The following is a 15,584-nucleotide window of genomic DNA, read 5'->3' on the forward strand; positions in this document are numbered from 1 at the left end:
AACAACCAACTCCACCAGCGCGTATCCGGCCCATCTTGACTTCTGACGACTTTCCTCCGAGCTTCGACCATGGACGACCTGAAGGAGCAGCACCATTCACATACGCCCAATGGATTCATGCAAGACACACCGCCACGTGCCGATGTGGACGAGATCTTGCGGCGGAAGCGGAAAGCGAGGGAATATAAGGTACGCGGTTTTATGTTGGGGTATAGGAAGAGCAATGGAGAAGAGGAGGCAGTTTGGGCGGCCAGGGCGACCAGGTACAAGACCGAGGACATGTCGAGAGAATGTGTTGACATTGCCGAATCGGGCTACGGAACCCGGCGCATTCAAGCACGGCAGAGCTACTGCCCCACGAACTTGCGCTGACCTTGGACTACGCTATAGGCTTGCTATCCGTGTCGACAGCGCAAGGTCAAATGTGACCAGAACGTGCCTTGTAAGACATGCGTCGTCCGCGAACATCCCGAACTGTGTACCTACCACCCACCGAGCGAGTCGCATCCGCCTGCGAAACGAATACACCTTGGTATTGGACAGAACAACGGCCATGACTTTTCCAATGGCTTGGTGCATATTCACGGCGGTACAGTCACATTGCCGCGAGAGGTCTGTGTAGTACTACAACAAACAATCGTGTATACTGACCATCGTAGGACTGGGAACGCATCTGCGGCAAACTTCAACAGGCTGAAAAGTCACTCAATGATCTGAAGAATGCCGTCGGCAGCGTCGCAGAGATTCCCCCACCCATGAATGGCTTCTCTCCTGGCGATGGCTCTGGTAACACTCCCTTGGCGGCGGCAGCGCCTATGGACGGCGAGCAGAGCCATGTCCGCACTCAGGGCATACACACGCGCAACGACATCACCGGCCAAACCATACACATCGGACCCAGCTCCGTACCCGCTCTGGTCATGGCTCTCGGACGGGGGGATACACAATGGGCGCCGGGAGTACAAGATCTGCTAGGCAAGAAGAGCATGCTGCCCATCTTTGGCCTGGACAACGAGAGCGCTACATACCCGTTCGTGGACCTCTGGGGACTACCGCACGGATCGATAATGCGCGCCCAAGAACTAGCGAATGCCCTACCGAGCGATACCGAATGCCTCAGCTTCTTCCGAAGTTATCGAGAAACGGCACATACCGTCTACCCCGCCGTTGCCGACATCGAGGCCATCGAATCAGATCTCCTGTTGTTTCTGATCAACCGCGCAAGCTCACAGGGCAATACCGGCATATCAGATCAACAGATACACGGCAAGGACTTTCACTGGATAGGCCTAGTCTTTGCCATTCTAGCTTCGGGATGCCAGTGCTCAAGTCTGTCGCGACGAGAGAGGGAGTTGACATCTCAGGTCTACGTGTGTTGCAGCTTCGAGTGCCTGCGCTTCACAAACTTCCTGTCGCATGCGAACATCGAGAACATTCAGACCCTCCTGATTCTTGGCAACGTCATCTCGAACAATATGAATGCTGGCGTAGCGTGGAGCCTAATGGGGCTGACGGTACGACTATCGCAGACGCTAGGGCTACATCGGCAATGTCCTCCGTCAACACCCGTGCAACAGAGAGTCGCGCGGAGTAAGACATGGTGGGCACTGCTATGGCAAGACTCATTGCTGTCTGTCTCATACGACCGGGCCTCGTCGACCACAACCATTGATCATACCGTGCCCATGAGCCAGCACACGGCGCCAGGGACACGGACTTATGTTGAGAGTATGTATCGCCTGTGCAAGGTGGGCCTCGATATCGTGCGCGAGCGTCAACGGCCGCAAAACTCCCACGACGCTCTGATGAGGATAACTGAGCACCGCAACGAGCTCCAGGAGATCATGATTGATGCAGCAGACTATCTCAAAGACTCTAGGCGATGTAGGTCGATGCGCGATCAACTGGAACACTGGGCATTGTACCTCCACATCTCATACGTGACCTCTGAGCTCTGTCGTCCTGCTATCAGCCCAGCCACTGCCAACCTCGATCTTTCGAAAACGCTGCGAAAAACATGCATCGACAGCCTCACCAACACTGTTGAGGCCTTCCTCGGTCTGCAAAATATGACACCGTTCGCTACTCGTTCGTGGTCTGCCGTACATCGTTCTTTGAGTTCAGCACTCCTGCTTGGTATTCTCGGCGAACATAACCGTAACGAACGCGCGCGAGGTTTACTCCAGAACGTGATCCAGGTTCTCACCGACGTAACCAAAGACGTCGATCCTGCCGAACTGGCTACGCCCATTACACGATCCGTATCTGCGCTCGAGCGGCTGCTAAGTATCACATCGACGCACAACCGCAAAGCGAGCGAGTCGGGTTCACAGGCTTCACCCACGATGCATGTCTTTACAGCGCAGGACATCAACAACGCTCTGAACGGGGACTCTGACAACATGTTCTCGCAGTCACCGCTGCTTGGCCTGGAACTTGATTCTTCGCCCTATGCGCTCATGGAGAGCATCGTGTGGGGCGCGCAGAAGACTCCCTGAAGGGGGTGTTTGCAGGAGGAAATTTCTTTGAACAAAAATCTACGATACCCAAATAGGCGTCTCGGTATCCATGTTGCTAGCTATAAGAACCCCTTATACACTTACCAGCTCCAAGCCGTCGTGGACGACGGACATTCTTACCAGGTGAAAAAGAGCGCATGTGTGATCATCTCTGGATAGGTGCTAGGCGTGTGATCAGGGTGTTGGGGGTGTTTTTTGAAACGATTCAGGCTGGGCATGTCTTGTTGTATCTATCTAACGAAATAATGTATCTCAAAAGCGTCCATCGGTACGGGAATTGTCTAAACCAGATCGAACCTAGGCAGTGAAGTGTTTGGCGACTAATGCAAGCTGGGATGACGTCGCTAAGCGAAGGCGGGCCTGTTTGCTGCAAGACCCTGGCGCCATCATCATGGCGAACGATTGCTGCCTCCGATTTCACGCCCAGTCTCAGCTAGATGGTACTGCACGTGCGCTGCTCCTCTAAGCACATATACAAAGCTTAGTCCTCCAGCGCGCACTTGCAGCCACCTAGCAACTTTCGCCATGTTTATGCTCCGAAACCGTAAGTCCCGCCGTGTGCTCCCCTTGCGGCGCTGCCCCTCCCCCGCCGGTTGCTGAGACGACACTAATTTGCTTGTACGCGCAGTGAGTAAATTTGTCTTTGGCGACAGCTCCAAGGAAACTCTTGTCGAAATCCCCCAGGGCCAGCTTTATATTGTTCGCCCCCGCTCAGTCAAGGGCTACTCAGAGCTCATCTTCAAAGACGCTGCCGCTACTATCCGGCGCACCGGTCAGGAGTTCCAGTACCAGCTTGTTGTCCAGCGTGCATACGAAGAAGGTGAGGAGGATCTGCTCGCCGAAGAGAACGAAGACGCCGCACTAGAAGCGCTCGCCGGCGACAAGGACGAGAAGACTTTCCTTCTTGACGAGGACCTACAGTTTCGCGACGACGTTCGCTCGACTGGTGAGAGGATCTTTGCGTGGCGCGACCTGAGTGGCGACATCGACGATATCTGGGAGTTTGTTTGCGACGCTTCTATCAAGCCCGAGACTGCTGCTCTGTTTGAGCGCGTAGCTCTACAGTGCCAATACGAGCGCAAGTTTAGACGAAGCCGCGAACACGCGACCGAGGACGATCTCGCCGCCCTAGCCTACTACGAAGAGCCCATACCCGACGCGAGCCCCGTCATCAGCCCGACAAGCTCGGCCATTTTCACTCGACCCATCGAACCTCCAACCGCCGAAGAGCTCTTTCCCAACACAACTAAAGAAAACATGAAGAAGAAGGTGGCAGGAAAGGAGCTGGTGCCGGCCAAGGAGGAAGCTACAGCTGCTCCGCCGTCTGCTGCACAGCCAGCAGCTCAGGAGACGTTGGCTGAGGGCGATGCCGAGCTTCATTTGTTCGACTTTCCCTCGGGCACCTTTGTGAAACAAGATGCCAAGGTCAACGTCACAGTGACGGAGATTGGTAACTGGAACTACTGGCTACACATTGTTGGTGAAGAGCGCGAATGGCTCGGACAGCCCATCGTCGAGGACATCAACCCCGTCTTCAACTATGAATACCAATCTTTCATCTTCAACCACTACCTCGACGATGGCTCAGCATACTCATGGCTTTTGAAATTCAAGAATCAAGAGGAGCTCGAAAACATCCAGCAGGGTGTGATGCAGGCTCTCTGGGAGCACTTGAACAAGGTCAAATGGGGTAAGGCAAAGGACACCGACCGTGAATACGTTCTGGAAGCTTTCCAGGATATGACTATGGAAGATGCGCCAGACCAGGAAGAAGAGGAGGAAGAGAGCGAAGACGAGTACGAGAGCACCAACGAGCAGCGGAGCGAACACTACGACTCGGATGAGTCAGAAGAGGACGTTGAGACTGGTCCCAAGGATGGTGATGAGAACTCGCAGCTGGCTGTTGGTTACAAACACGACAGGTCGTTCGTTGTGCGTGGTGACAAGATTGGTGTGTTCAAGCATACTCCGGACAACCAACTACAATTCTCGACTGCCATCACGAACATCAAGACTCCAGGCGGTAAAGCGTTCAATCCTGACAAGGTCATGCTTCATCAGCAGGATCGGGATATGATTCTGCAGACCCTGGACAACCCGAACAACCTCTACCGGATGGATCTCGAGACCGGCACTGTCGTCGATGAGTGGAAGGTTCACGATGATATCCCTGTCAAGGTCTTTGCACCAGAGAACGTAAGTACAAGGGAGCCGCTGATCCTTGACGACAAACTGATTATATCCAGAAATTTGCCCAGATGAGCGGTGAACAAACCTTCTTGGGTCTATCCGACAATGCTCTTTTCCGTGTAGATCCCCGCCTGGCCGGCAACAAGCTTGTTGATGATCAGCTCAAGCAATATGCAACAAAGAATGCATTCTCCGCCGCTGCCACAACCGAAAAGGGCCACATCGCCGTCGCATCCGAGAAAGGAGACATCCGTCTATTCGACCGTCTCGGCATCAACGCCAAAACTCTCATCCCCGCCCTCGGCGACCCCATCATCGGCATGGACGTCTCAGCCGACGGTCGCTGGGTGCTTGCCACCACCCGAACCTACCTCCTCCTCATTGACGCGCTTCAAAAAGGCGGCAAAAACGATGGCAAACTGGGCTTCGAAAAGTCGTTCGCCAAAGACGACAAACCCCAACCCCGGCGCCTCGCCCTCACACCCGCCCACGTCGCACAATTTCAACACGAAACAAAAGCCCCCATCTCCTTCACCACTGCGCGCTTCAACACTGGTCTCGATGACAAGGAAACTACAATCATCACTGCTACAGGCCCATTCATCATCACGTGGAGTATGAAGAAGGTCCTTGCTAACCGCAGGGATCCGTATAACATTAAGCGCTATGCTGAGCAGGTCAAGGCTGATAATTTCAAGTTTGGGTCAGACAAGAATTTGATTGTGGCATTGCCGAATCAGGTTGATATGGTGGCGAAGAGGGCGTTGCAGAGGCCGACGAGGGAGAGCATTGCTATGCCTAGTCGTGTTGGTGGGGGTGCGGGACGGAGGAGTGGGGTGAGGGGTAGTTATCTTGGGAGGAATGATATTGTTGATAGTCCGTACTAGACTTGCTAGTGCGGACGGGGGAGATTTCTGGGTTTGAGTTTTTGAGTGGCGATGAGATTGAGGTTGGTTGGTGGTGATTACGGTCATCGTCTGAGGGCGTTTTTGTAGTCTTTGGTTTTGGTTTCTTCGGCGCTGAGTGAGCGTTTACACTGGACTTTTTTGATTGCACAATCAGGGTACAGATGATGAAGATGACGACAAGTAGATAGGTTAATCTATGATATCCCCCCATTGACTTTATTTTCTTTCGCTTTTGTGTTGTTCATGTTTTTCCCTATCCTCCTCCTTTTCTCTCCCCTTCATTTCTTGTGTACTATTTTATTTTGGCCACCGGGGCGGGACACGCAATCTCATTCGAATCTTTATACGCCTGTTTTACATGAGTTTTAGTGAAGTGCGTGCGTCAGGACATGTGTGGTTCCGTTTGTGCTTTTATTTATTCAGCAAGAGTCAGGAATGTTTTGGTATGTAAATGTTAAGAAATCAGGGGGGCTCTCATCACGTAGTACTCCGATAGTTTTAGCAAGGAAAGCGGAGGCGCATGAAGCGATTTGTGGTAATTTTTTGTTTCTGGGTATAGTGGAGGGAAGAGGAGGCGGAAAAAGCGGAAAGAGACATGCGTTGTTAGCTGGACTGTTTTTGGTTTTCGGTTTCTGGGAAAAGCGCACATTGAATTCATCGTTCGGTTTTTTTAGGTAAAAAGGTAAGGAGAAAATAAGGGAGAAAGGAGAGACAGAACACATAGGCGTGTGGGCTGCAACGTTCTAGTCATCATGACTTGTTGTCCATCTTGTTTTTTTAAAAGTATTTGGGGTTTAAAAACGGAAGAGAGGAAAGAGGGCAGAGGACGGACAGTCATCCAATCCTGAGGGAGCTATTTTAGTCAAGCATGCCGTTTATGTGATCTGGATTTTTGAATTTTCGGTGGGAAAGCGTAAGAAGAGGAGAGGGAAAGAAGGAGGAGCGAGGGGCATTTTATACTTAGGTGATTGCTTAGAAGCGGCAGTACTGATGCCGGCGGTAGCTGAGGAAACAGAGGAGAGGGAAAAAATCATTGATCATCGTCATTGTCTTTTAGTTTTTTTTTTCGGAAAGTAGCGGAGAAAGAGAGGAGAGAGGAGCACATATATGGGGGTATTGTAGTTTTAAATGCGGAAGCTTTCGGCAATGTCGCAGAAGACATAGGTTCTCGTTGACCATATTTCAAAGATGGTTTTAGAAAGATAAGAGGTAGAGTAGTAAGAAGAGGAAGGCTGTGGTATTTTCAAGCACAGGGGAGAAGAGAAGAGAGGGCCACATCTCGAATGCCCGCACATATTTTATATGCGAAAGCTTGCTACAAGCGCGCAGAACACATAGAGGAACGGTGTTTAAATTCCAAGTGATTTCAAGAAGATAGGAGGTAGAATGGTAAAAGAGGAAGACAGTAGTATTTTTAAGAAAAGAAGAGAGTGGAAGAGGACCACATCTTCGGCTTCATGTACCATTCTAAATACGAAAGCCGGCTACAAGCGCGGGACACATGAGGAATGAGGTTGTAAGTTTTATATTTTAGAGAGGTAAGAGGGGGTGTGGTAAGAAGAGGAGATGGGTCGCGTCATTTTTTTAAGGAAGCAGGAGTGTAAAAGAGAGCGTAGTATATGCTCTCTGTATGCGTTCTTTTGAATGTACAAGCTATTCTCAAGGACACAGAAGACATCATCCCTCTCTCTATATAGTTTTGAGAAGATGGAAGCGTAGTGGTAAGAATGGGAGGGCTGTCGCGTCTTGGATTGTTTTTATAAAGACAGGAGAGGAAGGAAGACACATTCTCAACTTGGTAGAGCTGTTTAAACGCAAAGGCTGGCTGCAAGGACACATAGAACATGTCTTCGTTCTTTTGTGTTTTGAGAATTTTAAAAGTTGGGTATAGAAAGTTTGAATAGCAGGAAAGATGCGGTGACCTGGGTGTATTTGTATCCAGGTTAGTACGCGGAGAGACATAGGGGGTTAGGTGAGCTATTTTGGAGAAATCGAGAGTGGTAGAGAGAGGGAGAAAGCAGGACTCCGCACATGTAGTTGTCGGGCAGCTTTTTGAGTTTTGAAACCTGGAAGAGGCAGAGGAAAGAAATACGAGAAGCGCGAGGGCTCTTCTTAAGTAAAGAAAACGATACTGGCAACATGAAAGACATAAAGCTAGTCGCCCTGCTTTTTTTTTGGCGCAGTCAGAGGAGGGACAACATTGGTTTGGATCCTGTATTTTTTAGTCCTTTAGGAAACTTAGGAAGAAGGGACAGAACCGCGGCTACAGTAGGTAATTGTTGGTACTTCAAGTGATGTTTGGTGTTAGGGCACGCATAGCCGAAGAATCAACCATTTTCATGTTGATGGTTTTATAAAATAAGGCCGGGGAAGACAGGAGCGTCGACATGTTAGGACATTCAGGTAATTTTTGATCTAGAGAGAGAGCGGGAAAAGCAGGGCCACCGCCATTGACGACTGCTCCGTGGGATTTTTAATCTTTAGAGAAAAGGGGAGAGAGCAGAGAAACATGCAAACTTAGTTGTCAGCATTTGAACACAGAGAAGAAGTTAGATACATGACCGGAATAGATACAGCTTTTAGTTTTTCAGAAACGGCGGGGGGAGAGACATGCTCGGCTTTCGAGAAACTTTTAGGTAAGAGAGGCAGACGGAGCATATATAGAGTTTTTATCGACTTCTTCGTTTGGGAAAATAGGCGGAAAGAGAGACATATAAGTTCTGAATTCTGGTTTTAGGCGAGAGAGAAGAGAGAACGACATGAACAGTTCTGTAAACTTGTTTGTTTGGGAAAAGAGGCAGGAGACATATATTGACCCAAGTTCGATTTTTAGAGAGAAGAGAGGATCACAGACCATTGCCGTAGATCAAAGTTTCAGAAAAGGCGAGGGGTTTGTAGTAAGAAGAAGGAACAGTGGATTCCAAGTCGTGGGATTTATGTTTACACTGGCTGACAGAACGACCTCGAACATAGAACACGTATAGTACTATGTCTGAGAAGATAACTGTCGGCATACACACGGTGTGTCGCCTAATAAGGCCCAATGTACCGCCTCGATCCTACTTCGGCCCAACTCGGACCCAACGTTATGTATACCTTCGTAGCCCCCACATTCGTAGAATCATCATACACCAGAATACCAATACACAAGATTACCTTAGCTACTGTTATTCACCGTACGATCGTACAAGGCCTTCCAACACTGATCAGTGATTGCACGGCAGTCACAGACAGTTAGGTTAAGAAGAGATAGATTCTTTACCCCGCGCGTTCCCTAGATTGCCTATATCAGCAAGGCGGAGTTATCTATGCTAAGCTCACTGTTAGCTATATCAGGCGTCGTTCGTGGCTAGCGACCGACCGTTACAGCCGTATCAGAAGCGTTCCAAGACGCCGTCTATACACGCGCCAACCGACCGGTTGAGATTTGACCCGTGTACAACCCACGACCACCGACGCATCTCTAGCGAACGCAGCTAGCGCAACAAGCGTCAACAAGAACACAATGGCAGGAGAGAGAACATCATCGGAAAGAGCACCGGTAGCCAGGACGCCGGCAGTAGGAATGGCGAGCAGTAGTAGAAGAGTGGTACCCACACTAGAGGCGCTACTAGGGACCACAAACATAAAACCAAGAGAATGGCATCACATCGATCCAGAGATGTGGGAGGACAACCTTGAAGCTCCAGACGATGAGGTAGGGATTACTACAGCAACAACGTACATTGCGCGTGCGATTGCGGACTATACAGATCGACCAACAGCAGATGAAGAACTCTTTTGGGAGTTCCGTCAGGACTTTGAAGGATGGACAGAGGCAATGTTCCTACGTGCCCAGCCAATATACACAAAGGAACTAAAGCGGATCCTCCGCTTTAAGGGAGTGTATACTGGCCGTATTAATATGGCACCTAGTGAGTCTCTAGCTAGGTTATTACGCATGGAGGAGTACCTAGAATGGCCTCAGGACGTATTCCAGTCGGCTGTGTTTGACACACGATCAGCTGCGCACATGTTGCAAGAGCGGGCACTACGGCAACAACGCAGTGAAGGATCAGTACAGTCCACAGACAGGAGATTATCAAGCCAGGCCCAGAGCCGAACCCAAACGCCTGTAAGGACAAGAGGCCGAGACGTAGACAGTCGGCAAACCCGCGATCAAGACCAGACCCACGCCCGTGTGCAAGGACGACAGGAGACCGTTGAGGAAGAACAACAGATTCAGGACCAGCTGGCAAAAACGATTGAGAAAGCCCAAAACCAACCAATCCGAAGCCAGTCTGTAGAGACAACTGAATCCGCACCGCAGCCAGCCTATCAGCGCGTCCAAAGTCAGCAACCTCCCCTCACCTACAACAACTTCGACCGATTCCGCGAGTATACACCAGCATACCCGCAACGTCCGAAGGGACCGAGCGTTCCCCCAATTGTGCCCTCTGGTGAAACAGACCCGTACAAGGCAGTTCCACCAATCGAGTTTAGCAATGAGAAACTAGATCCTAAGACGATCAATGTCTTCGTGAAAATGTGGGACCGAGACAAAAAGTATACGGGAAAGCCGTACGACCTCCTAGACGATAAATTGAAAATCTTCTACAGCATCTGTTATCACGCAGACATCGAGCCAGGGCAGTTCCATGCAGTCTTTCCACGGATTCTCGACGGCCGCGCAGAGGAGTATTACCTCCACTTCGTCGATCAGCGGATGGATACGTTCTTGACTGCCTACACAAAGCTCAAGAACCACTTCGATACAGACGTCAACCACGGCCATTACTACGCGGACTGGACGACGACATCGTTTGTCAAAGTCCGCAGGGAGAACCCCGAAAAGAACCTCCACGAGGTCCTTGACATCATGCTGGACAAGCTCCAATTGTGTCAAAGAGCACTTGGACAGCAGTACATGGGAGAATACGCGCTCCGAACGACTGTAATCACAGCATGCCGAGGCGTGAAGGAGCTCGAGATGGCACTCTACAAGCCGTCTCTAGAATGCGAGGTTCTGTTTGGAGATCTGCGATCGTCAATCGAAAACTCACTCGCCATGACCGTCTCCGTCAACTTCACTGAGGCGGATACGGATAGCCAGTACTACTTGGATCGTCGGTACAACAACAACAGCTCTGGAAGATTGCGAGGGAATTACAACCCTCGTGGTGGACGCAGCGGATTCACCCGCGGACGCGGTGGGCTTCAGCACCGCTCTGGAGTCAACACACAAATCGACAAGAAATGTTACGTCTGCAGCAAGACAGGCTGTTGGTCCACAAACCATACGCTTGAAGAAAGAAAACGCTCAAAAGCGCAGTACATCACACACTGCGCGATTACGGGAGAGCAAATGGAGTTTAGCACATTTCTCGTCGCGTACGAGGGGGAAGAAGTCGACCAGTTCTTCCTAGAGGAGCAAGACGAAGATGATGAAGACCAAAGACTGGCAGTTAAGTACCTCACAGATCAGGCCTTTCTGCACCACGTGACCGGAGAAGACGTCTACAGGTGCAAGGAGCCTATTACGCCCGCAACGCAGTTCCTTATCGAGGATCGATACTCGCGAATCACGTACCAAGGCATTCTTCCTGACACTGGTGCCTCAAATGTATCGACAGCCGGAAAGGAGCAGTTCCTGGCGCTCCAAACTGAGGACCCCACCGTAACTCTAGATACGTCTACTGCTGGAAACGCATCTGTGCAATTTGGCAAAGGAAGCGTCACTACTTCGATTGGAACCGCACATGTATCGACACAGATTGGAAAGATCAAATTTGAGGTCTTGAACGCACCCACCCCGTTTCTCCTCTGTCTGAAAGACATGGACCGGCTCCACGTGTACTTCAACAATACTACGGACCAGCTGGTACAAGGAAAAGCTACCTTTCCAGTGATTCGCAAATGGGGACACCCGTGGTTCCACCTAAGCAAGGCAGAGCGCGCGCGCGTATTCCTTACGGAGACTGAGCTCCGACGCTTACACCGGAGGTTCGGGCATCCAGCCGTCGAACGGCTGATACGATTGCTCAAACGCGCAGGACACGAGGACGTGGATGAACGGCTGCTCCGAGAGATCCAAACGTTCTGCCATCACTGCCAAGCGCATGATCCAGCGCCGCGCCGATTCAAGTTTAGGCTGAAAGATGATCGGGAATTCAACTTCGAGATCCTCGTAGATGTGATGTATCTGAGTGGGAAACCAGTGCTTCACGTGATCGATTCGGCTACAACATTCAACGGCGCGCGATTTCTACCGTCTATGAGCGCGAAAGACACCTGGGAAGCACTCCGCCTGCTCTGGATTGATACATATCAAGGGCCGCCAGATATCGTCACCCACGACGCTGGCACTAACTTCGCGTCAGTCGAATTCAGATCAGAGGCGAAGATCATGGGAATCACATGTAAACAAGTGCCAACCGAGGCCCATTGGTCTATCGGCAAGGTAGAAAGATACCACGCACCGCTCAGACGCGCGTACGAGATCCTGAGGACAGAGCTTGACACTGGCACCAGCGACGCCGCAGTGTTGCAGATGGCAGTCAAGGCCGTCAACGACACCGCAGGCCCAGACGGGCTCGTACCCACGCTGCTCGTCTTCGGTGCATACCCCCGGATATCCATGGATTCACCACCATCTCCCTCGATAACCCATCGCGCAGAGGCAATCCAGAAAGCGATGAGGGCGCTGCGGAAGGCTGCAGCGGAACATGCAGTGAGCAACGCACTTGGTACCAGGAATGGGCCTACCACAGACGGGGTACTATCACTGCCTCTTCAGAGTGAGGTGATGGTATGGCGCGAGAAGAATGGATGGCAAGGGCCGTATAGAGTCATCGATATGAAGGACCACGATGTTACTGTAGACATGATCAACGGCCCAACGACGTTCCGATCCACTGTCGTAAAACCGTACTATCGCGATCTGACTACAGCGATAGACGGCGCAGATCAAGGCACAGGTGGATCTCCGACCACAGACGAAGCGATTGCTGATGAACCGCCACTACCGGTACCACCGGCGGAAGCCACCCAAGCGGCTCAGCCGCGCAAGCGGGGCCGCCCACCTGGATCAAAGAACAAGCCCAAGGTGCAGTACCTGTCGAAGAAGGAGGAGGACGATTACGCCCTGGCCGTCAAGCTACGCAATGACGGCGTGATTAACGTCCCGGGCGCTCCATTCGAAGCATCCGATCAGAAGGAGATCGACGACCTCGTCGGCCGTGGAGTATTCAGTTTTGAGCTGTTTGACCCAACTCTACACGGCGGGTATCGTATCTTTAAATCGCGCATGGTCCGCGAAGTCAAAGGCAAGACCATGGTCCCGTACGAGAAATCACGCCTCGTTGTTCAAGGTTACAATGACGAGGGCAAACACGAGATCCTGACGCAGTCGCCAACCATCCAACGAGCCAGCCAACGCCTGATTCTAGCCCTAGCGCCTGCATTACTCGATGAGGGCATGGTTGTGGAACTACGAGATATCACGCAAGCGTACCCACAGGCACAAACAGAGCTATTCCGCACGGTTTTAGCGCACCTCCCAAAGGAGCTTATAACAAAGTATCCCGAGGGAACAATTATTCGCGTAATCAAGCCACTCTATGGAATCGCGGAAGCAGGAGTCCACTGGTTTGCTACGTACCAAGGACACCACTGCAAGGAGCTCGACATGGCTACATCAACGTATGACCCGTGCCTCCTGATCACGAACGGGAGACGGGAAGCGTTTGGAATAGTGGGCCTGCAGACAGACGATACTCTCGCGATTGGGACGCCTGCATTCTCTGGTGCAGAAGACGCTGCGCTCCAGAAAGCCAATTTTCGAGCCAAGCCCAAGGAGAGACTGTCCAAAGAAGTATCACTCGAGTTCAACGGATGTACTCTAACGTTGCGCGGAGACACGATTCTACTTACGCAGAAGGGACAAGGTGCCAAGATCGAAATTATTGATCCGAAGGCAGCAAACCGAGCACAGAAGTACATGGAGCAGCGCGCGCGTGGCGCGTACATTGCGTCGATATGCCAACCTGAAGCATCGTTCGATCTTTCCGCGGCTGCGCAAATACAACAACCTAAGGACACGGAATACGTGAAGCTTAACCGCCGGCTGCAGTGGCAATCTGAGAGCATACAACGAGGCCTGCGATACGTCCCTCTCGACCTCGCTACAGCAAAGCTGGTAGTGTTCACAGACGGATCCTTCGCGAACAACCAAGACCTTAGCTCACAGCTAGGGTACCTACTTATCCTTGCGAATGAGTCGAGTCGACAAGACAGCACGTTTGATATTCGTGGTAACGTAATCCATTGGAGTTCGACCAAATGCAAACGCGTTACCCGGAGCGTTCTTGCCTCAGAAACGTACGGCATGGTTAGCGGTGTCGACATCGCTATCGCTATCCTGACAACCCTCAAGATGATTACAGGACGCCTAGGTCTACCACCGATCCCACTTATTGTGTGTACGGATTCATACTCCTTGTATGAATGCCTCGTCAAACTCGGAACAACTGCTGAGAAGCGACTGATGATCGACATCATGGCGCTTCGGCAGTCATACGAGCGTCGCGAGATCACTGAGATCCGCTGGATCAACGGAGAGGACAACCCCGCGGACGCATTCACGAAAGCAACACCAAATCGCGCGTTAGAACGTTTCATCGAAAGCAACAAGCTGTCAATCCGAGTAGAGGGATCTGTGCAGCGACCTACGGAGTAGGCACATATGCCTATTTGGAATCCCTCTCATTGTGTTCTTTTTAGAAGACCCGTTTTTCCTTACATCAGTCGTTACAATAAGAAAAGATTGCCAGTGTCGGCATACACACGGTGTGTCGCCTAATAAGGCCCAATGTACCGCCTCGATCCTACTTCGGCCCAACTCGGACCCAACGTTATGTATACCTTCGTAGCCCCCACATTCGTAGAATCATCATACACCAGAATACCAATACACAAGATTACCTTAGCTACTGTTATTCACCGTACGATCGTACAAGGCCTTCCAACAATAACCATACCGACTGATTCTGTCGTTCTCTAGAACTATCCTGGAAGAGCCGAGGCATTGTCTTCTTGGCTGATCTTTTAGAAATTTCGGAAAAGATAGTATAGAGAAGATGAAGAGGTAGAGGTTTCTAAGGTCTGGTGTTCATGCACTGGCTGATAGAAAGAGCCTGAATGTTTTGATGTGTTGCGCTATGTCCACGGAGAGGATCATACCCAATGGGTCTACCGATTTTGGAAACAGGTCTGGAAGGGCCGGAGCATGGTTGTCTCTCCTATGATTTTAAGAATTTAAGAAAAGATGGAGTGTAGAAAAGAAAAGTTGTGTTGGTAGGCCTTGTACGATCGTACGGGTGAATAACAACAACGAGGTTCTTCTGGTGACTGGTATTGGTATTCTTATTGTCTACGAACATAGCTGCTACGAAGGTACACCTAAGCTCTGCGCAAGGTGGGCCGAAGTCGGGCCGAAGTGTCAAGCAGCCGACGTCTCTACCGATACTCACGATCCGACAAGTTGTAATAATCTGGGCTTGGTATTTATATGTCGCAAAGGGACGCACTAGCTGAGTATAGTAGTTCTTTTGAAAAGAGAGAGAACATCCAACGAACTAGTCCAGTGTTGGGAATCGAACCTGCGGTAGATAAGGCAGCTGGTTGCTGCATGCACGAGCTTGGATTACACGGCTGACTAAGCCGTGTGGTCCGAGCTCTAGCTGCTGCCTTACTGCCGACCTCCCTCCACCTCCATAGAAGAACAAGAACAATCACAATCATTTCAACTCGTTGCAACGAAGGTGATTCCGATACCTTAGCCGTATCAACAAGTAAGGTGAGTAAAGTTGGTGGGGTGCGCCGCTCGCCCGTGTGCGCCGCTCGCCCATGGATCATGTTAACAGAAATATTAAAGTTTAATAGTAAGAGGGCATTCTTAGTCTCCTCTATATTATCTAACGTTCGCCTT

The 15,584-nt window shown here is 50.9% G+C and overlaps 3 protein-coding genes across 3 annotated transcripts; all 3 read left to right on the forward strand.

Moving 5' to 3' along the window:
- Positions 1-69: 69 nt before the first annotated feature.
- On the forward strand, positions 70-2,498 carry PtrM4_026110 (Fungal-trans multi-domain protein; the record flags this gene model as incomplete). Its single annotated transcript, XM_066103689.1, has 3 exons — positions 70-189; positions 391-612; positions 660-2,498. 3 exons carry the CDS (start codon positions 70-72, stop codon positions 2,496-2,498), a joined length of 2,181 nt encoding a protein of 726 aa, XP_065965891.1.
- A 546-nt stretch (positions 2,499-3,044) lies between these two features.
- Positions 3,045-5,596, forward strand: PtrM4_026120 (VID27, Protein involved in vacuole import and degradation; the record flags this gene model as incomplete). The annotated part of the gene is made up of 3 exons (XM_001932364.2): positions 3,045-3,063; positions 3,148-4,715; positions 4,766-5,596. 3 exons carry the CDS (start codon positions 3,045-3,047, stop codon positions 5,594-5,596), a joined length of 2,418 nt encoding a protein of 805 aa, XP_001932399.1.
- A 3,682-nt stretch (positions 5,597-9,278) lies between these two features.
- On the forward strand, positions 9,279-14,333 carry PtrM4_026130 (uncharacterized protein; the record flags this gene model as incomplete). The annotated part of the gene is made up of 1 exon (XM_066103690.1): positions 9,279-14,333. The coding sequence occupies one exon, from the start codon at positions 9,279-9,281 to the stop codon at positions 14,331-14,333; it is 5,055 nt and encodes a 1,684-aa protein (XP_065965892.1).
- Positions 14,334-15,584: the final 1,251 nt, after the last annotated feature.

This window comes from Pyrenophora tritici-repentis, chromosome 1, assembly GCF_003171515.1.
Source record: "Pyrenophora tritici-repentis strain M4 chromosome 1, whole genome shotgun sequence".
NCBI classification, from domain to species: Eukaryota; Fungi; Ascomycota; class Dothideomycetes; order Pleosporales; family Pleosporaceae; genus Pyrenophora; species Pyrenophora tritici-repentis.